This window comes from Clytia hemisphaerica, unplaced genomic scaffold (genome assembly GCF_902728285.1).
Source record: "Clytia hemisphaerica strain Z4C2 unplaced genomic scaffold, Clytia hemisphaerica genome assembly, whole genome shotgun sequence".
NCBI classification, from domain to species: Eukaryota; Metazoa; Cnidaria; class Hydrozoa; order Leptothecata; family Clytiidae; genus Clytia; species Clytia hemisphaerica.
The window spans coordinates 83,221-104,712 of NW_027104376.1; the positions used below are offsets into that span (position 1 = coordinate 83,221).

The following is a 21,492-nucleotide window of genomic DNA, read 5'->3' on the forward strand; positions in this document are numbered from 1 at the left end:
CCCTGACTTTAAATTGAATAGTTTTGTCTTTCATTTGAGCATTAAGCTCGCGTGCTCTCTTGCTAAATTCTTTGATTGTCAATCGTTCAATAATTGTAAGGTCTTCTGTTGCTCGATAGGATGAAGGAGGGCCTTTTTATGTCGTGATGGTTCTCAAGACTTTGTTCTTGTCTTCTTCATTTTCGAAAACTACCTTGATTGGTCGATACCTCCCTTCCTCCTCTCTCTCTTCCGTGAATACTCCAATCCTCTGTGTGTTTACAATTTTTATGTCCTTGATACCCAGTTGTAATCCAAGGATTCTGTACTTTATGAATTTCTCGTCGTAGATTTTCGTTGTATTTTCGGGATCCTCCAAATTTTCTTTGATTCCATGGAGAATTAGATTGCATGCTGTGGATCGTTGTTTGCCGACTGTTTCACTTCGAGCCATTTTCTCCACCTTATTTGATTGTTGATTCATCTGTTTGGATACAGCTTCAGCATAACTAACCTCTTTCAGCTCTTGCTTCTTTTCGATTATGATGTTCTCGATCTTTGTTTCTATCTTCTTCTCGAGTATGCTCATCTTTGTTCCCAGGTTTTTTTTGATTTCTTTTGTAATAACGTTGAGGTCATTTGATTTCAGTTGGGAGATTTCTTCATTTTGAGCTTTCATGATGTTTTCACATGCTTTAATTTCCGTTTGAAGTCCTTCGATTTTGGTGTTTCTGCATGTTTCAACTCGTTCCATCAGCTCTGGTGAGATCTTAACGCAACTTTGACATTGGAAACTTCTAGATTTAAACGTTAAGCAAATCTGTATTTGGTAGATTGGTAGCTGGGAACAGTTATAATGAACATCTCTATGGCACTTCCTGCAGGTCAGAGTGTCTTTTGGTGTTGTTTCTCCTCTAATAATGCATTTTGTTGGGGTGCAAACCTCATTTTCAAGCGGCAATTCTTGGTCATTTTCATCGATTTTTTCCTCCATTTTCCTTGCGAGATTCGCCATTATTCTACTTGCATATATCTTTCCAACGGTGTTTAATTATCTAACAAAGCCTGGATGGGTGCTGAGAAAATGTCAAAAACTATTAAGCGTCCACATACTTTTGAGAAAGACTTTAAGTAAGAAATTTTTGGTTTTGATCGGCTTGGGAATTGAACACACGAGCTCGTGCACCGTAGCTGGATGCTCTAGGTTTAAATATGTAAAAAAATTCATGTCATGATTTAAAAAAAAATAGGAAAAATCTTCATTTTGTTTATCTTCTTCTTCTTCATTTTTCAATTTTTAAAAAATCTTTTATCTTTTAGATTAGTCTACTTGCATATATCTTTCCAACGGTGTTTAACTATCTAACATAGCATGGATGGGTGCTGAGAAAAGCTCAAAAACTATTAAGTGTCCACATACTTTTGAGACATACTTTAAGTACGAAGTTTTTGGTTTTGATCGGCTTGGGAATTGAACACACGAGCTCGTCCACCGTAGCTGGATGCTCTACCTTCATGCTATGCCAGCACCTCGAATAAATGTCTCCCAACCATTCCTTAAACTAACTGGGTGTAAAATGACTGACAGTAAACATTGTTTCCATTTCGGGAAAGAAATTCAAGCCAATGGAACCTAATAGCTACCTTTGCCTGGAAGTGAGATAGCTTTGTCTTAGACATTACCTTCCAATATTATATGAATTATTTTCTCCTTTTTCCCGGACACACTGAATCTGGCCTGTTGGCAAACAATTGCCAGAACTAAAAATTACTGTCTCGTTTTATTTCAGTTTCCGTGTATATTTTGTCTCTTACGCATTTCCTTTGATCGACATCCATCGAGTCCAAATAAAATAGGAAAGAGCTTTTGTTTGGTCTTGTTTGTTGAGAAAATAAGAAAGTTTATTAATATAAATTGGCTTGATTATCATCTTGTAACACTAGCGAAGGTAGCGTAATGATTTGATGAAAAATAAATTTTTGATTTGAATATTTATAAAGCACGCGTGGTAATAAGGTTAAAATGATGCTGAAAAGCGGGTAAAAATAATTTTTTTCATTTTACATCTAGAGTTTTTTTGCGAGATTTTAGTAGTAGGTATTATAATCATAGAGGTCGTATAATTAAGGATGTAATAGCCATGACATTCTTTTAATTTGATTAAGGTATCATCTTTGCAAAGGGAATAGGGACATTTTTAGCAAAAACATCGATTTTTGAAGGTTAAAATGTTCTTAAGATGTTCTTATTTTCACTGCTTTGTGAGTATTTTTCTTAGAGTCCGTAGGTACTTGGGCAAAAAGGGGCACAGGGGTGTGATCCCGTCAGTCGGCAAGGGTAGTACCCCGGAACGTGTACCTACTACAAAGTTTGAAATAGAAATAAGAAATTTTCTTTATTGTTTTATATAGTGCATTTTTACTGGTATTCTTCGTTCTGCTGACTCAGCACATTACGTCATCAGCCAACATCAACAAATGTATAAAAAGGTGCAATGACGCTCAAGTAAAATGTACCACTGGTCTCTTTGAAGATGAAAATGAGAGAAATTCGAAATGTTGGAATGCTTTCTGTAAATGTAAAGACGAATGTCCTAAAGTGTTTGATCAAATTCCGACACCGACGCCGACGCCGTCAACGACACTAAGAAGACTCCCGCCTATGTTCAAATGGTACGATATTAGAAACAGTAGTCCGTTCAGTTTTTGGGGTAAATCATTGAAACGAAACAATCCTTGTCGAAAGAAATGTAGCGCAAATCAAGATCAATGTCTAGCCTTCTCACAATCATTCGGTGATCGCATGTCTTGTTTTCGAAGGAGAAGATTTTGTTTCAGAAAATGTAAAATCCCAAATTATATCAAAAGTTGTGATATCATAAATCTCATAACAGGTCGCCCATTTTGCAAGTATCCCGGCTCTAGGGGCTAATGGGATGCAGAGAATGACGAATTGAAAAGTTGAAAAGGTACAATTTTGAAAACATTGAATATTTTTATTAAGCTTTTGAATGAGGCGCTGGCTGGGATTGACTAAAAATAATGAATCTTGAAAGAAAATACGATATTCAAAACATCGGAGTCCAGTTTTTTTTCAAATAGTCTTGTTACAGTGGAGTCTCTTTAAATCGAACCTCGATAATTCGAATGTCTCCTTAATTCGAACAAGATTTCTGGGCTGGAAGTTTGAAATGCCGTATAAACCATACTCCTATCAATGTTCGAGTTATGGAGACTCCACTAATATTTTTGTTAATAAATTTGACAGACATGGAAACCAATACACCTTTTCGACCGTAGCCACCAATTGCCACGCGGGCATTTTTTTGTCCACTTTATCCCACTAAAACCGTCCCAGTCCTTTTTCCCCACCTATAGACAATAGAAAAATGTGTCAAAAAAAATTAAATAATTAAGTAGACTACGGTCGAAAAAGAGTATGAAAAAACTGTTTAACTTAATATAATTTTTGTAGATGCTTTTCTGCTCTGCTTGATTGATTGTAATTGTTTATACAGTCTGTCCCGTAAAAAGCGGACAAATTTTTATATAAAGTAAAATCCTTATAATTTATGCCAAATTTTATGACTTGTATACTTAATATTTTTATCTCAAAAACCTACTCAATAATCTTGGGAATTGAATATCTATTGACAATACAAAGAAATTGTAATCCGCCCAGTTTAGGTGTATTCTATACCCAGTCTAGGTGTCATAGGTTGAGTTTGACGCGAAGTGAGATGGTTTCGAAGAGCTTTGCATTGTAGGTCAATAGGTCTTTTTCCTACTATACCATTTACCCTCGAAAAGGGTTCATTTTGACGCCTCTGTCTCACAGCCCCGCTAAGAGGGGCTTTTTCTCACAGTTGGGATGAAAATTTCTTTCGAAATCTCAATGGCGATTGTTTTAAAATGCAATTCTTTTCCTTGAGTTTTGAAGTTAGTTTCTCACCGGGGACTAAGTTTTGGCAAAAATTTTTCATTTTAGGTGGGGGTGGGGGTCCCACTTGTTGTGTGATACGGGTTGTATTATGTCTAATGAAGTTAACCAATGGTCAATCTTGTCTAATTCAAGAAAATGCTAACACCTGTTCTTCTTTCTTCTGAAAATCTTTACCTTTTTTTACTCAAATAGAATATGCTATAGTCTAAGACAAATCACCATCTAAGAAATAAGCCCAAAGCCAAAGAAATTTCGCAAACGGGCTTTTTGCCGAAAAGAGTTTACAGTCGGTAGAGTTTGCCAGTCGAAACTCTCCCCCGTTTTTTTTCCGTATACCGCCATAACACCACCCCGCCATATTTTCCCACCTTTACACTCATTGTAGGACTTTTATTATATTCGAATCTTTCTATAATTCGAACTTATTCCCAGTCCTCGTAAAGGAGAAACTTTTATAATGTACATTCCATAACTCGGTTCTCTCTGAGATTCGAACAAACAATTTCCCGTTTGAGTTTGGATTAGCGAGAATCAACTGTATATTTTCTCTTTTTGGAGAGGAGAGGTTTAAGATGATTGTCCTCCCCCGACGAGAACACTACTATACTGTGCCACATTTTATCGTATCTTTGTTGTAATTTTTGAAAATTAAAAAGCTTGTAAATTAAATATGATATCACTTTTATCTAAAAACAAATTCTTTAACCCTTTTCCAGACAAATTTGAGTTTATATACCGGAGGATATCAAAGGCAACGATAGGAGAATTCGACGCAAAGCAAAGTCGATACTTGATGTATGACTCGCCTTTGCTCACCTACACAGACGACGGTATTAGCGAGGTTAAGCAAGTGTTTATCTAGACCGTTCAATGCGATATCGTTGGCCTGTACATAAGATTTCACTTGCATGGTTTGCTTTGTCAAGTTATGTACAGGCCTACGATATCACATTGAACGGTTAAATAAACACTTGCTTAACCTCGCTATTTTGATGTTTTTGCCGTCGTCAAGTAAAGTGGACGGTGATTTGGACGGCATGTCAACTTTGCTCTACACCGTCTCCTTCGATTTATTTCGAATACATGCTCGCTTGTATGAGAAAGGATCATGTGGTGTAATCTAGGTCTTTCGGCACTGTTGGCAAAAGACTTTCAAGCCTACATGATATAATGTCTCATAATGTTTCATTTTCCGTGTGTATTTTGTCTGTTACGCATTTCCTTTGGTCGACATCTCCATCGAGTCCAAATAAATAGTATAAAGCCTTTGTTTGGTCTTGGTTGTTGTGATAATAAGAAAGTTTACGAATATACGAATTGACTTGATTATCGACATGTTAAACTAGTGAAGGTATGAGATGTAGTGGTTGATTTATATGATTTTTATATAAAGCACGCGTGTTGATAAGGTTAAAATGATCTCGAAAAGCAGGTAAGAATACTTATTTCAATCAGGGATATGTAATAGCGAAGCTGGATGAAGGACGAGAATTCCTTAGCGGATTGCTTCTTTGTCTTTTCTATTGTAAACTGTTCATAATAGAAATCCATCTCTGTCCCCTTGAGTGTTTATAAGAAAATTTTATAAGAAAAATGAAGCAGACAAAGTATTCATGCAGTACGTCTGTACATATTTTGCTATGATGTTCCCACTTTTCATCAAAATAATATTTGCAGAAGATACCCCAAAAGCTTCTTTGTAAATGACATCTAATTTTATCAGTGTGTGTTATAAATTTGAGAAGCTTTCATGATTCCTCTTTAAAATTTTGGATGTAAATATTTTTACAAATATTGTTTCAATTGACTTTTTTCCATAATCAGACATACCGACTCGCTATCTGAAAATATCAGCTAGAAAGTGATGCACCCCGCGGTGTAGCGCGGTATTTCAAATGAAAAAGTGATATTTATAATCTTACAGAAGAAATTTCTTATAACTTTACTAATGAAAACAATGTTTTTCTTTTTTTTTTTAATTGTCATTCGCCAATGTTTTACAGACCCTCTTAATAATCAAAAGTTTTTAATCGTGAAGGATAAATACAGAAGCAAAAAAATCCAAATTTCACGAGTTTGTCATTAAAAAAGTTAATTTTCATTTCAAATTTTAATGTCAGGGTACAGAGACAGAACAAGGCTTTTTCAAAAGTGCGTTATCCAGCTCCGCTATTACATATCCCTGTTTCAATTAACGTGAAGTTTTTTGACTTGGGAACTTACCTTGTCTGTACACAAACCCGATATCTACGGCTAATTTCAAAATTCATTGCCGTAGAGGGTCTGTTGTCATTGTCATTGTCGTACATTGTACTACGCTACGATAATCGTGAGATACACTCTGGTACAGAGTAGAACTTACCCAGACTCAAAATTTCAGAAAAAAACTCTTACCTCAACATACAAAGTTTATTCTAAAATTTTAGAGTCTGGTGCAACTAAAAAAGTCTGATACAATTTTGAATGACACAGTCTGTGAGTGAACCCTTGTTGACAGAATCTCAAAACTTTGGAAACCCAGGCAGACACACATAATAACTTACCATAAAACCTTTTACAAACTCAATAAACTTTCAAAACTACTTAAACTATATCCAAACGTCAGCCACAATCATAAAGGCTCATTCCATCAGCCATTTTGTTTAGAAATAAACCTGTGTTTTCAATTTCATTTGTTTATCTTTTTTTTTGTCAGCTTTTTCCATAAATTATGCGCGCGCATCGAGAAATATCGAAAACCCTGCAAAAATTCCGCTCAGTGACTGGGCGCGTACTGACCAATTAGATACACTCGCATATGCAGGGACAAATATCCCTGCAGAGGAGTTGGTTGGACCAGACCGTAAACCAGAGACAAGATTATAAAAAAACTAGATGATGAAATAGTTTACGGTCTGGGTATCCAGGCTAGAACTTACCGTAAGTCACTGCTTTCACATTGAAAATTTGCTGTATTTGTGGACAATGGGTCATTGCCGGTTGCCCATATGATAGCCATTGGAATGACAGTCTTTTAATTTTACATGCTTAAACGGCAGTCATCTTGGCAAAGGGAGGAGGGGAATGCTCTCATTTAGCTTAAGTTCTAATGATTGTCATCTTTTTGTGTTATAGTGCCTTATTACTGGTATTCTTCATACTGCTGACTCAGCACATTGTATCATCAGCAAACATCAACAAATGTATAAAAAAGTGCAACGACGCTCAAGTGAAATGTACTACTGGTCCCTTTCAAGATGAAAGTGAGAGAAATTCGAAATGTTGGAATGCTTTCGGTAAATGTAAAGATGAATGCCCTAAAGTGTTTGATCAAATTCTGACACCGACGCCGACGCCGACACCGTCATCTAAAAGACGCGCGATCTTGATGAAAAAAGGGTCAAATATCAGAAAAAATTCGATCCGTTGGAATGTTGGTAAAAAGCACTTGAAGGGGAAGGAGTTAGGGAACAATTCTGGTCGAGGAGTTGTTACTTGCTTCGTTGGAGTTGGGAAGTGGCAAGTAGCTTTAGTTGAGATATTGAAAAAATTACTGGCAACCGAAAAAGAATAAACATACATCAAAAGTACGATTTTGAAAGTAAATGTAATATGAGAGTAATGTATAACACATATAACACATATAATACATATAACACCTTATTTCCCTTAAACACGTGCGCTGAGAGCATGAAAAGCCATTTCCACCGTCAATTCATATCCATTTAGATTTCCTGCATCACATTGAGTATAAATATAATTCTTAATAAAATGACCTGAGAACCATTATATTTTACAATGCCATCAACATTTTTAAAAAAAGTGTCAATTCCAATATTGGAATATTCTTGTTTTCAAAACAGAAGTTTATGTTTCCGAATAGTCCAGGGAGAGTGTGCTAAAAATGAATACAATTGTGCATTTTTGACTAGAAAGCATGAAATTTGGTACAGTGGTACCTTAGGGGGTAAGAAATATTTTAAGCCTCTGACCCACTTCGGGAACACCTGTTTGTGTATTTTACAGACCAGAATGCCTCCCAGGGAAGAAAAAAAATTTTTATCTTCAAAGCATGTCATATGATATATCGTTGGAAAGGTTTTCTCACACTGATTCTAAAAAACAAATGGACTGGGTCCGAGTTATGGGCTACTGAAGTAATTTACAGACCAGTCTGCATGCCCGAAAAAATTTTTTATTTTTGTTCCAAAACATTTCATATCATATACCGTTGGAAAGGTTTTTTCACACTGATTATAAAAATCATCATGATATGTATCTCAAAATGGACTGGGTCCGTGAAATAAGCCATAGGAGTAATTTACAGACCAGAACGGCTCCCGCGCATACAAAAAAATATTTTTATCTCCAAACCATGGCATACCATATACCATTGGAAAGGTATTTTTACACTGATTCCAAAAAACATCACAACACGCATCTCAAAATGGACTGGGTTCGAGTTATAAGCCATGGGAGTATTTTACAGACCAGAATGGCTCATGGTCCATAACTCGGACCTAGTCCATAATTTCGAAAAAAAATATCACTCCAAAACAAAGAAATGGTTAGATTCAATCCGTTGTCAAAGATACGATTCATATTTTAAGGCTTCACTTTTTCTTACTTGAGAAAGGTTAGAGATTCGCTTCTAGCCCTTTGGGCTTATCTTCATTGCGTGATACCGTACTTTTGATAAGCGTTATCAAAATCATAAAACAGCGAAGTAAAACGACTGGGTTTAAGTCTGGGTTAAAATCACTGACCATTAAAAACACCGGACCTCAGATATCATACCCTTTTACACACTAGAAATGACTACACTACTTACAGATTTCTCGTGGAAGTGTGTCCAGTTTTGAAGTCGACTAGTTCAACATGTTGTTTTCAAATTTATCTTGGATTTTCGAACGTAAGAATTTCAAAACATTTGAATTGTGCTGTTGACGACCAAAATTGAAAACATAATGGCAGACTAGTTAGCTCTAAATTCGGGCAAGCTTCCTATATACGGGTAGCCCAATCCAATCAAGTAGTTAGATCAGTGCCCTTCAGTGCCCCTGACCAAGCTATATCCGCCATCTTTGGAATTTTTTAAGTCATACCCGTAAAGCCATTGTAATGTTGAAACTTTGCCCGTTGACAAACGGGGCTAAATCAGTAGTCTGCAAGAGCAAAGTAGATCTAGCGCTCTCGATGCGGGTACCACTTTCAAAAAGACTCAATGCAAAATTTCTTTTGATAATTCTGCTTTTTCAGCATGAAAAAGAATATCTTTAACAGTTTAACTTTTGTAATTTTTCTATAGAAGTTTTTTGTTCTGCTTAATTTTTATGGTTTTTACTTATAGTAAAAATGTTAAATGTATGTATTAAGAATTTTGAAATATATTGAACTATATCGAAAAATTGCAACAAAAAAATGAAAAATCCACTGTTAGAGAGTGACGACTTGAGGCTTTTTTGAATCTTTAAGATAACATTTTTCTATTTTGCAGAAGCAAAGTTTTCGAATTTCAAGAATGGAATCTATTCACTGAGATTAATTCGCTCCTAATTCTGGTATTTGCGTTCTGTTTCTTTCCTTTACAAGTTTCCTCACATTGATTTGTTGAGTACCGCCCCAACCCCTCCCCCCCCCCCCGGTGGAGAAGGTAAAATTGTGATCAGCAATGCACGAAAATACACATCAATAAGAACCACCTTCTTGTTGCTGAGATGGAATCATGTTTAGAAAGGACGCGCTCGGTGTCAATCCCAATGTAAGACGAAGTTTTAACCTAAGATTTCGACACAATTAAAGAATTTCAGCAAAAAGTGGAGGAAACTTTCAACACAGAAGTGTAAAAATTACAAAAACTTTTAGCCATGAATCATAATAAATGCTTCACTTCATCTTTCGGTGTAAACTTTGTTGGATATAATTTTCTTAAAATTTCATTTTTGGAAAAGATTGACCTTTTATTTTTTGTTCCCTAGATTTTTCTATATTTATATTATCATACACGCCTTTTTTATAAGAACCAGTAAATTTTGGTTGAGGCCGAGCTGGTTTAATTTTTTGAAAATTTTCAGACTTCTTACAATGTTCTTAATTTCTTTATTTAAAAACTTAACATGGGTTTAAATTCTGTTGAATTAAAATCGGTACTCCCTTAGTAATTTCTGAAATCTGGGGCTCAAGATTGTTCTTAATTTGTTCATAGGTTTTGGTCAATTTTCAGGCTTTTGTTCTTATAAAATTGTTCGTATAAAAAAGCGCATACGCGGAAATTTTTTCGTTTTCTTGCAAATTTTTGACTCTGTTGGAAAACTTGGAATGTTGTTAGTTCACAGTCCGTGACGCATTTCATGATTTTTTTAAGGCTCTTTATAAACAAGAAAAATAACATTATTCTCCACACTTTCGTTTACCGTGTAAACAGGTCTTTAGGATATAAATTTCTATGATTTTACACCCTATTTTACAAAAAGTACTACTGTTGCTGGGACCAAGGAGAAGAAAAAAATGGCACTCAAGCTAAGGTAATGAGTCTACTATATTTCAGTCTTAGAAAAATTTTCAAAACTTCGACCTACCTTCGACTTAGAGCCTTTTATCTATTTTATACGGTATAAATTCTGTATTGAAGAACTCGTTGAAGAAGGGAAACACCCCTGTCTCAGTGAAGGAAAATAAAAGAATTTCATCGGGTACTTACTTTTAATGACGTGAAAAAACTCAATAGGATGGTAAAATGTTTACCGCCAGACATCTTGATTAGGGAAAGGTTCTATTCTTCTTTAAGGGCGAGAGTATTGAGTTTTTGCTCTCCCAGCTGGCACACAACGTTTTTTCGACGTTCATCTAACGTTCACAACGTCCATATAACGTTAGATTAACGTTGAAACAACGTTGTGTGCCAACTGGGCTCTTAAAGAAACCTGCAAATAAAACTCCATGTTCTTAATGTACTATTCAAACGTTTAGTATTTTAGCATCGTTACTGGTGGCATATTTGCTGATTCAGCATATATCATGCAGACTCGTTCCAGCCCCCTCATCTTCGACTTCGACACTTCCATCCAAGTCAGAGTATGTACCTGACCCAATGGCGTCGAGAATCATGCCAACCCCAACACAATCACAAATTGTCCCTATACCTTACTCAACACGAGTTATGACAACTGAATTCGAAATTGATGATGGCAAAAGAACCGAAACTACATCCAGTGAAGCAAGCCCTGCTCGAAAAGCATCTACTGAAACAACAACAACTGAAGTCACAACCAGTGAAATGATGTCTACCGAAAATGTATCCACTGGAACGATATCACCACCCTTATCAGTGATTACCACTGAAATAAATACATATACTGAAATAACATCAACTGAAGTCACATCCAATGAGACGACAACCGAAAATATAATCGCTGGGATGGTTCCCAGGGACGAGCTTGAATGTGTCGCATTTTGTCTTATTCTTCGAAAAACATCAAACCGAAAGACTGCTCAAGCATGTAAATACGAATGTTCACATAGATTCGTTCCCAGTCCCAAACCAACAGATTTTGACAAGTGTGAATCAGAATGTAAGGTAGAAAGAAAAAGGTGTGAAAACCCTGGCCCAGAAACTGAATTATTGGTCGATTGTGAAGAGGAAGATAGATTATGTAAAAGAACTTGTTTGGTACATTTCAAAGGAGATGGCTTTGAGAACAAATTCACCACGAATAATCCGTTGACCACAGATGAACACGAAAGTACAACTCCAGGAGATGAGTATGTGCAAACAACTGACGAATTATGTTTTACCGGATGTAAAGTCAAACAACGTATTTGCTTCACAATCAAAACTGAAGATTTCCAAGAAACTCTCCTGTGTATGCAAGCTTGTTCAGACACTTGCTTGCATCATTGTAAAGCGAAAAAAATTCCAGCCGTGAAGCCGACTACAAAAAGAATCCTTAGTACGTGTTTGACAGAGTGTAAAAAGGAGCAGGTTTCTTGTCTAGAAGTTGAATATCGCGACCCCATTATTTGTGTAAGAGCTTCAAATCTCTGCAAAGAAAAATGTAACCGAGCGACTACCATGTTGAAACGAACTAGTTCCGTAGTCAGGGGACTCGCGTTACAATCTTCCGGCAAGCTTCCACGATTAAAAATCTCTACCTCCGTATCTGACACCCGACAAGAGAAGCTAGGATCACTGCGATCGCTCAACCTTGTTGAATGGTTAACAAAAAGAAAAGGGCGGTCCTCGAAATCACCAATAAGTACAGCTACCTCAGAAAATGAAGAAAGATCATCCACAGCAACACCACGCCTTTCAACGCCCTCATTCCACCAAAGTGTAGATTCAAACCCACTAGAAGAACAGTGCCTCGAACAATGCAGAAGAGAAAAGAGAATTTGTTGGGTAGATTGGGAAGATTCTACCCTTTGTTTCCAACTCTTCAACTTGTGCAATGGGGATTGTAACTTTTTGTGTTGGCGGGGGGTAGAATTTAAGAATGAGGGGTACTAGTAAACTACTCGAACAAAAGTGTACCATAATTTGTGGAGTCAGTTAGGATAACAATTGTGCAAATCGTGACAAAATCGTAAAATTTTGCACAGTGGTCCAAAATGGTCTATAGATGAAAATTTTAAGGGGAGACAAGTGTCAAATGTCACCTGTCACTCCCTGTCAGCATTTGTTGACAAACAAATATGTCACTCCAAAACATGTCATATTATATACCATTGGAAAGATAATTGAAAACTGAACAACTTTTTTGCCTACACTAACTTCCGAAAATGTACTCAATAAGAGTAAAATCAAAATAAAGTTGGAAAAATGACGTCATCGTTTGAAATAAAATTTTTTCAAAACCAAAAGTGTTTCAAACTCCTACATATTATATATCGTTGAAAAGATAATTAAAATTCTGAACAACTTTCTTGCTTACAAAAATTACTGAAAATATACTCAATAAGAGTAAAATAAAAATAAGTGAAAAAATTGACGTCATCATTCTTGGTATAATTTGTTAAATTAGCTGGTGTCTTGAGTTCACAGATGTTGATTTAAGGGGCCGTCGACAAACGATTTTCCTTTTTCTTAACGGCCTGAGGCCGTTAAGGTTCAGACCCCCTCCCCCCCTACGTCTTAGCGGCCAAGAAAATTCTTCAAAAGTAAATACTTTCACTGGTCCATGGCCGCCATGTTCTTTCAATTCGTAATCCTCAAAGTTCTTCTTTTCGCACGGAAAAAACATGTGGTTTTGAGCCGTGACCTTTCAATTTTGAAACTCCAAGCCCCGCAGCAAGTCAGGGCGGGATGGGTGGAGCAAGGAGTCAACTGAGGCGGAGGGAAAAATTGCCGACTTTCGTCACGTGACCAGTCATTTTTCTTGTCGAAGCATTAATTGGTGACCGGGAATAAGGTGAATGTCGTGTGGTTGCTTTGGTCTTAGCCTTTCTTTACATGTTTCTACATTTTAGACTGATGAAATTTGTAAGTGAGACTTTCCTTTTTTTTTAAACTTTTTTAACAGCATTGCAGTGACCCCCTCCCACCCCTTACGGCCAGAAGCCGTTAAAAAAAAGGAAAATCGTTTGTCGACGGCCCCTAAAAGTATTTAAAGTCTATTCGCGATAAGTGTGCACTCTTTTTTCATTTACCTATAACTTTTGAAGGAATTCTTCAATCTTTACAAATTTGGTATCATCGGAAAGATATTAGTGAGTGGAACAATTTGAAATAAAAAATATTTAAAACAATTCTAAAAATGAAGATGAAAATGAAGAAGAAAAAAATGAAGATCTTGTAGATAAATGCTATAACTTTCATTTTCACTGGAGAGATTTTTTGATCTTAGGAGGTCATCACTTTGAAAAAATTTCATTAAAATGTTTATTCAATATAAAGTTATGATATAAAGTTGATAAGTGATTGACCCCAAAAAACAGCAAAAAACAGCAGAAAACAGCGTTTTTAGACGTCAATCAGCTTATAACTTTGTTTGATATCTTTTGACTGAATGATTATTTTTGAAATATTTTTTCACAGTGATAACGTTCGATAATCAAGGATTTACTTCAGTGAAAATGATAGTTATAGCACTTTTCTACTAGATCTTCATTTTTTTCTTTTGCGTTTTCATCTTCATTTTTAGAATTTTTTTAAATATTTTTTTATTTCAAATTGTTCCACTCACTTATATCTTTCCGATGATACCAAATTTGTAAAGATTGAAGAATTCCTTCAAAAGTTATAGGTAAAAGAAAAAAGAGTGCGCACTTATCGTGAATAGACTTTAATAGTCTTACTGACAATGATTTCCCTAATTAGCCGACTTCAATGTAAAAAAGCCTGTATTTGCACTTTCTAGAAGTGAATAAATTGATTACAAGACAAAATAGCCAAGAAGAAAGATCGTTTTTCACTAGAAACTGTCACAATAGAGAAAGTTTTCCAACATCGGCACAACAAAAGGCTATTATCCTAAAATGATGGTAATGTAGGATTTAAGCCTCCGAAAATCGACCCCTGCTATTATTGGACCAGCATAGTTATGATGTATTGGGGAAAATATCGTAAACTTGTTGGCAGGGCTTTATTAGTATATTGACATTTACACAGTAGCTGTTGATGTTCTGTTCCGTTATGAAAGTAAGTAGGATTCGTTTTATTAGAATAGCCTACGCGATGGCTTTCTACCTCGTATCTTTTGAAATACCAACAAAATGTTTGGATTAGGTGCTTTAACTAAGCCTCATTTACAACTTTATTTACAATTAGATATTTTGCAAAGTCGCCTCAAATTACTACTTGGGCGAAATGGATATCAGGTATGTGTGAGCCATAAGGATCCCTTCTCGAAAGTCTCTAAAAGGGGTACAAAAAACGATAAATTAGAAATTGGTTCTCTGAAGGGGTCCCAAACTTACAAAATATCAAAAATTGAGTCCCTCAAAAGGTCTTAAAATCTGGTCATCTGAGCTAAATATTGGAAAAATAATCTTTAAAGGGTCGCAAAAACGTCGAAATCAGTCTCTCAAAGAGTTCAACGAGTTCAACTTTGGCTCAGACATACCCTTTACCTCGCAAACCTAGTACCCTCCAGGTAGCTACAATACTATAGCAACTAATTCTACACCCCGTTCTCGCAGACCCGGTGGAAAAATTGGCCCGATATCGTCTCCCAGCAGCTCCCAGCCATAAAAAGCAAGGAAATATCGATCCCATCGAGTTTCAGTCCCTTTTTTTAAAGCCCATTGGCTGAAAAATATCCTAACATGTCTTTGAGAAGGGGGTGTAATTGAATTACTGACTAAGTCTAAAAGCACTATCAGGACATCGTCAGCCTTAGAACTCCCAATAGTAAAATTGAAAAATATTTGTTGAGGGAGAGTCAAGATTAACCGGCGCAATGAAATTTCGTCACTTCTGAATTTTATCTTGATTTCAGAGATTTTTGTTAGATATTGAGTTGAAACTCGAGAAATTTGATGAAAAATAGCGAAAGAAAAGCATATTTTGCAGGAAAAGACTTGAAGATGTTGCAAACTAGCAGTTAGTCTGAATCACAGAATCTAAAGATGTCAGTAGCATATGATGCAGGTAAGTATACTCCAGTCGGCTAAAAATACCATACTTTAAGCCTTAACCTCCTAGCTGCTTCAGTCGAAAAAGTTGCAAAACTGAGAATTTGGTGCAGTTTTTCAGAGAAGTTTGTAAAAAAAGGAGTATACATTTTTTACATAAAAGTAAATTCACTTACTGATTGAAGAGTAAGACTATTTGCTTATGTTGAGAAACTTTCTCTATCATGGACAGTCGGGGTCAGGTGCTAAGGTTTGACAAATCATGGTATTGTCTGTTCAAATTGGGGTACTAACCTTTCTTAAGGCTCTGGCAGTTTTTATCCGTATTTTCAAAATTTCCTTTCTTGTTCAAAATAGCAAATTTTTGAGTCAAAAAGAGAAAAAATATCTGAAACAATTTACTGTCCGCTCTCATTAAGAGAAAAAAACAATATTTTTCCTATTTTCTTCACCAGTCTTGGTCAAGTCAACACGCTACTGCAAAAAGCGTGGATGTGAAAGAAATTCTTAGGTGAATGGAGCACCTCATTCAAAGCAAATTCTTTTGATTAAAAACAAGAGCCGCAAAGATGCGGATAAATATTTCCTTTACAAATGTTAAAATAATAATTTATGTCCTCAAAAGATTTCAAAGTGCTTTAAATCTCAGATAACATCAAGCAACACAAGTCCCTAAGAATTTCAAAATTTCATTTATGTTATTGCCAGTATTTACAGGATTATTCATAAGATGACTGTAGGTTCAAAGCTACGGATCACGGAATATATCCAAGCTGAACCCGACTGAGAACAACAATGCAGTAATCAAATAGGCTGGAACTTTAATTTTCGTTAGGTGCGCACCGCCAATTAGAGTGTTGTTGAACACATCAAAAGACCTGATTATATAATTATTATTTTAAGCGCTGATTTCCAGAAATATTATATAGCCAAAAAGGGCAAATATTTAAAATGAAAGAATGACAAAAAGGAGAATATTTCACAGTAATAAAACCAAAGAAAATTTTATATATTTTCAAAATGAGATGAAATATTTTGCATTATACTTTCATATATAAAATATCGGCAGGTCCAAAATGCATAAAACATAATGCATATTGCATAATGCATAATGCATAATATTTAGAAAATGTCAATTTTAGAGGCTATAATAAGGAGAATTTGAAAGATAATACTTTCAACAAAACAAATATACCATTTTCTACCAGAAAATAAAGGGTAGAAAGCTGTAAATTTGAATTTTGGATGATGAAGAAAATCCATGATCCACTGAAAATGCTTGTCGCCATTTTGATTTTCTTAGTTGTATTTTACAGAACGTAGTATAATGTAGAAAAAAAAACGAAAATATCTCCTCCGTATATTACTTTTCTAACTCGAAAACGTAAATTTTATAGCAAGATCTTTATTCTTTTCGAACAATTGCTAATAAATTTCAACGGGTTTTCCCTTTTACAAAGCATTAACCATGATGTGAATGCTTTTTGTTAGATAAGCCAATATCCAGCCAATATAAATTAAAGAGCTTCCGGAAGCTAGATCAAAGAAAACAGACTTCGAATATTTATACATTCGAATGTTTATGTTTTCTTTGAGAAAGAAGAAGGGGGGAACCTTTCTGATCTGTTGTATCTTCTTATTATTTATGCTGACGGAAAACCCTTTGTTGTTATCGTTCGGATTCGAAAAGTAAATATTATGTCTGGGGAAATCCCTCTGATTGGAATGTTTACAAGAAACTCTTCTAAAGAGGTTTTCGTGGTTTTAGCCTCTGCAAAGGAGAGTTTTAGAAAATATAAAATCGTTCTGTAAATTACACAATACTATTATGCATTATGCAATATGCATTACGTTTTATGCATTTTGTACCTGCCGTATAAAATATTGTAAAAAACGTAAAAATTTAAAGTAACTTTTGGAGTTTTTTGAAATAATGTACGTGCTAAAAAGTAAAAATCTTTCAAAACAGGGAAACAATTTCATATTTTCCGACAGAATGCAAAAAAAAAAATCTCATTTTTATATATATACTGGGAAACATTTCATAATCTGAAAGAATGTCGATAGGAAAAAATTCCCCTAACAGAAGCCATTTTTTGATTTCCAAAAGCATGCTGCAAGAGCAAAAAATGTCACATACTTGGAAACAATCAAAATTTCCAAAAAAATGTCATAAAATAAAATAAATTGTCATGCAAGGAAATCACTTGAGTTTTCTTCATTTTTTAAATGCATGTGGAAGAAAATGTCAAGTTCACGAAAAAAGTTTCTACGTTTTGAATGCACGTGTAAGAAAATCTCCAAATTTATCACAAAAGTTTCCACGTTTTAAATGTACATACCGTAGGTCGGGGAAACTTCGGACAGATTTTCAAGTTTTTTCTTTATTTCTCCTGGAATATGAAAAAAAAAAAAAGAATCAACCAAACTTACTGTACATAACATTTGTGTTATTGTCTTTCAGAAAACAAACGTTACAAGTAAATCCGCCAGGTCATTATGAAAGAAACACCATCTCAAGTTCAGAAAGGTTAACTTCGTAAAATGTTAAACTTCGGAATGAATTGCCGTCACTCCAACGATCTACCATCATGACTGGATGCTGCGCCATTTCAAAACAAAAACATTGAATTTGAAGTGCTATTTGTTAAAAAATACCAAGAGACAAATTTGCGTGAGCCGAGAAATTAACGACATAAAGATACGGATTGCGCTTAATTGGTCATTAATTTTCTGGGCGTGCGATGGAAGTGTGAATAATAAAACTCATCAACCAATCATTAGTTTTTTGCACGTAATTTTTTATGGACGCTAAACACGTGATGAGAGGGTCTTCCTCAGAGTGAATTGGTGAAACAAACACGTTTTATAAGAACTTTTTCGATTAGACTGTCTCGTTTCCTTATGGTTACTATCATATCGTTATATTTCATTAGATATTTTTCTTATTTTTCGCAGGACTTTCGGATGTTAAGTTCTAAATATTATTTTTTTTCGGAAGCCCATAAACTTTACCGACTTTCAAATAAAGTAGCAAACGGTCTTTTTAAAACACCCCTGTGTCGACTCCCGCTCCACTTGAAAAATTGGGCCGAGATTTCGTACCCGGTGGGGAAACATCTTTTCAATTTCAACCTCGCATTAGAAAATTGAAAAAAGTACTTCAAAACACCCCAATAGATTTGATAAAAATTTCAACCCTATTTTTAGTGTTGTTTTGAGTGTGAAACATGGGTATTATAGAGATAAGCGAGAGAGCTAAATGTTCATTGTGAAAAAACTGTTTCAAGTTTTATTTTTTGCAATATGAGAATTTAGTTTTGATTCCCGTATTACATTATACATTCCCGTATTACGTATACATGCACTTTAGTGGTTTCAATGAATCAGGATCAAATCAGCAAAAAGCCATCGCCATCGCTGTGGACAAATGGCTGTTTCAAGTGAAATTTGATGTTCGCTAAAAATATCGCTTTAAATAACTTGAGTTACTGTTGACTTTATTCATATTCAACTTGAATATACTAGGAGGTCACGGCTTTTTTCTACACAGCCAGCGGAATAATAAAACCCAGTCTTTGATGAGGTTTCCGATTTATCAAGAGATAGAAAATTGACTTTATATTCAACAGTAGACTACAATTTTGATTTAGATAATTGTTCGACGATGGACCAGGTGGACGTGCGAGGAAGTTAGCGCGATCAAGATCATGGTTAAAGTAACCCAATATACTACACAAGGCTTGCCTAATTTTTAGTAGTGAAAGAAATTGGAACGAAACGCCGTACTGTAAATCACGCATTAAATACTAATTAAATGTTTGTTACCAGTGGGACTACGGGCGGTTCACAAGTTCGTCGATGCAGGTTTTATAGATTAGATTAAAAAGAGATGAAAAGAAATAAATACAAAATACCTACCGAGTAAGTAAGAACTTTAATGGTAGACTAGAAACATAATATTGTATCTCATTCTGCTTCATTACAGCTGTATATGTCTTACCTTACTTTAAATAAGACACCCCTATCTCACAGTGGCCCCGGTGGAGTTTTTTTCCAACAGAGAGGATAAAAATTCCCATTGATTATTTTGCCAAATTTTCCAGTGGGGCTGGAGGATCTGTGACACAGGGTGTATAAGCACATACCATTTGACGGCTTTGAAATTTTTGAACTTATCGTCTTTTGATTTGAGTTAAAGGTTAAATGTTACGATTACGAAATTTAGTTTGTTAATTATATCGACTATATACACCCACTTACGGATTTAAGACGATAGAGCAAGTATGTCGGAAGCATACGAAGGAGTGCAACAATAGTTAAAGACAATGAAATTACAATTACAAATCTCTTGATCTAATAAGTTCGACAGGGTCTATAACCGCCTATAAACCCTCCAGTAACATAGTGATACAGAGGTTTCTTGAGTCAAAATGATTGTAAGCCAGCAGCTGTAAGAACCATCGGCTGTCATATCACCAAAGCGGCCTTTTTGCTAATGATATATTCGATTGTCAATTTGCAGTATTTTTTTCACCGGGGACACATTCATTAACATTAGGCAAAAAAGGAACAGGTAAACAGGTTCTATCACAACCATTCAATACAAAATGTTTAAGTGGAAACACCCCTGTCTTGACTACCGAGATGATAAAAATGTTTTTAAACTATTTTTAGCTATTGTTAAGGGGCTGAATGATGATAACTTAGGGGTAGTTTTCACATCAAAGCCACAATAAATTGATTATATTTATTTTGGAGAAATTCGGCACCTGGATCTGGCGAAATCACTGATCACTTTAGGCGTACAAACGAGCGCAAAGTTTTGCGAGGCCGAAATAGCGCAAAGTTTACGACAAACTTTCACGAATCGTTAATTTTAAAATTTTTAAACAAATGATGGCTTATTAAAGGAACAGACAATTCTTGAATGAATTAGATTGCAACCTTTGTCTTTTGACTTGTGAATGAGGCTTTTTCAGGCTAAAAGTGCAATGAATCCGTGCGAATCTTATATTTATTACAGCTTTTTACAGATTTTCTATTGCGTCAAAAACTTTTCGTCTGCATAAACTTTCGCGAATGGCCTGAAAGAGAAATTTCTTTTCTGCATAAACTTTCGCCAGCAGAATTTTTCGCGACTTTTGCCAAATTTTGGCCCTTTTTGGCGAAAGTAAATGTCTTTGAAAATTCTGAACAGGCCAAGTTTATGCTCGTAAAAATTTCTCAAAAGAATTAGAAATCTATAGAACCTCAAAATCGTAATAAATATCAAATTTTCGACATCATTTTATAGTTTAATGCCTGTTATAGTCGAAGAGCAACAGTCTTTATCGATTTAAGGTAATATTTTTTCCATTTTAAGGCAATTTTCATTCAAAAGTTCTCATTTATATCCAACGATTCGTGAAAGTTTCTGCTCGCGAAAGTTTGTACGCCTAAAATACATACACTACTGTCACACCACCATGGAAAGAGCATGACAAACGCGTCTTCAAGTGTACCGGAGGCTCTTTAATTAGTTACCATAATCTTAGATTTAAATCATTAGAATTTGCATCAACATATTATGTGGATCAGATGGTGACTTACAAGCAAGCATTTTCAAGAATTGTTTTGACATATTCTAATGTTCTAATGAAGAAAATCCACCATCATCGACTTCTAATAAAAAAGGGTTTTCCCTTTACCTTACTTTATACTATAAAGCACCAAATTATCTGCCGTTTATCATCAATGCCTGGTGACGTCAGAACAAGTTCTATAATTGCTTCGAAATCACATTATGTTTCTCTTGGGATTCGTTTAAGAAGATCTTTCTCGGCTGACGGTAAAGCTATTCTCGCAGTGACTTTCTCGGCGAATTTATGGAGCAAACTTTGAAGAGCTATTGAAGATTGAGGAATGCATATTTTTAGCCCAAATAACTTTTAACGTGACATTCAATGTCTCCCTTTTCATCACGTAAATAAAATTATGATGTCGCCCGCTTTAGATATCCAAAATCTCTTTACAATGGA

The 21,492-nt window shown here is 35.3% G+C and overlaps 1 protein-coding gene across 1 annotated transcript; it reads left to right on the plus strand.

Moving 5' to 3' along the window:
- Positions 1-10,386: 10,386 nt before the first annotated feature.
- On the plus strand, positions 10,387-13,371 carry LOC136818833 (uncharacterized). Its single transcript, XM_067075066.1, has 3 exons — positions 10,387-10,425; positions 10,871-12,357; positions 13,367-13,371. The coding sequence occupies exons 1-3, from the start codon at positions 10,409-10,411 to the stop codon at positions 13,369-13,371; spliced, it is 1,509 nt and encodes a 502-aa protein (XP_066931167.1). The 5' UTR covers positions 10,387-10,408.
- Positions 13,372-21,492: the final 8,121 nt, after the last annotated feature.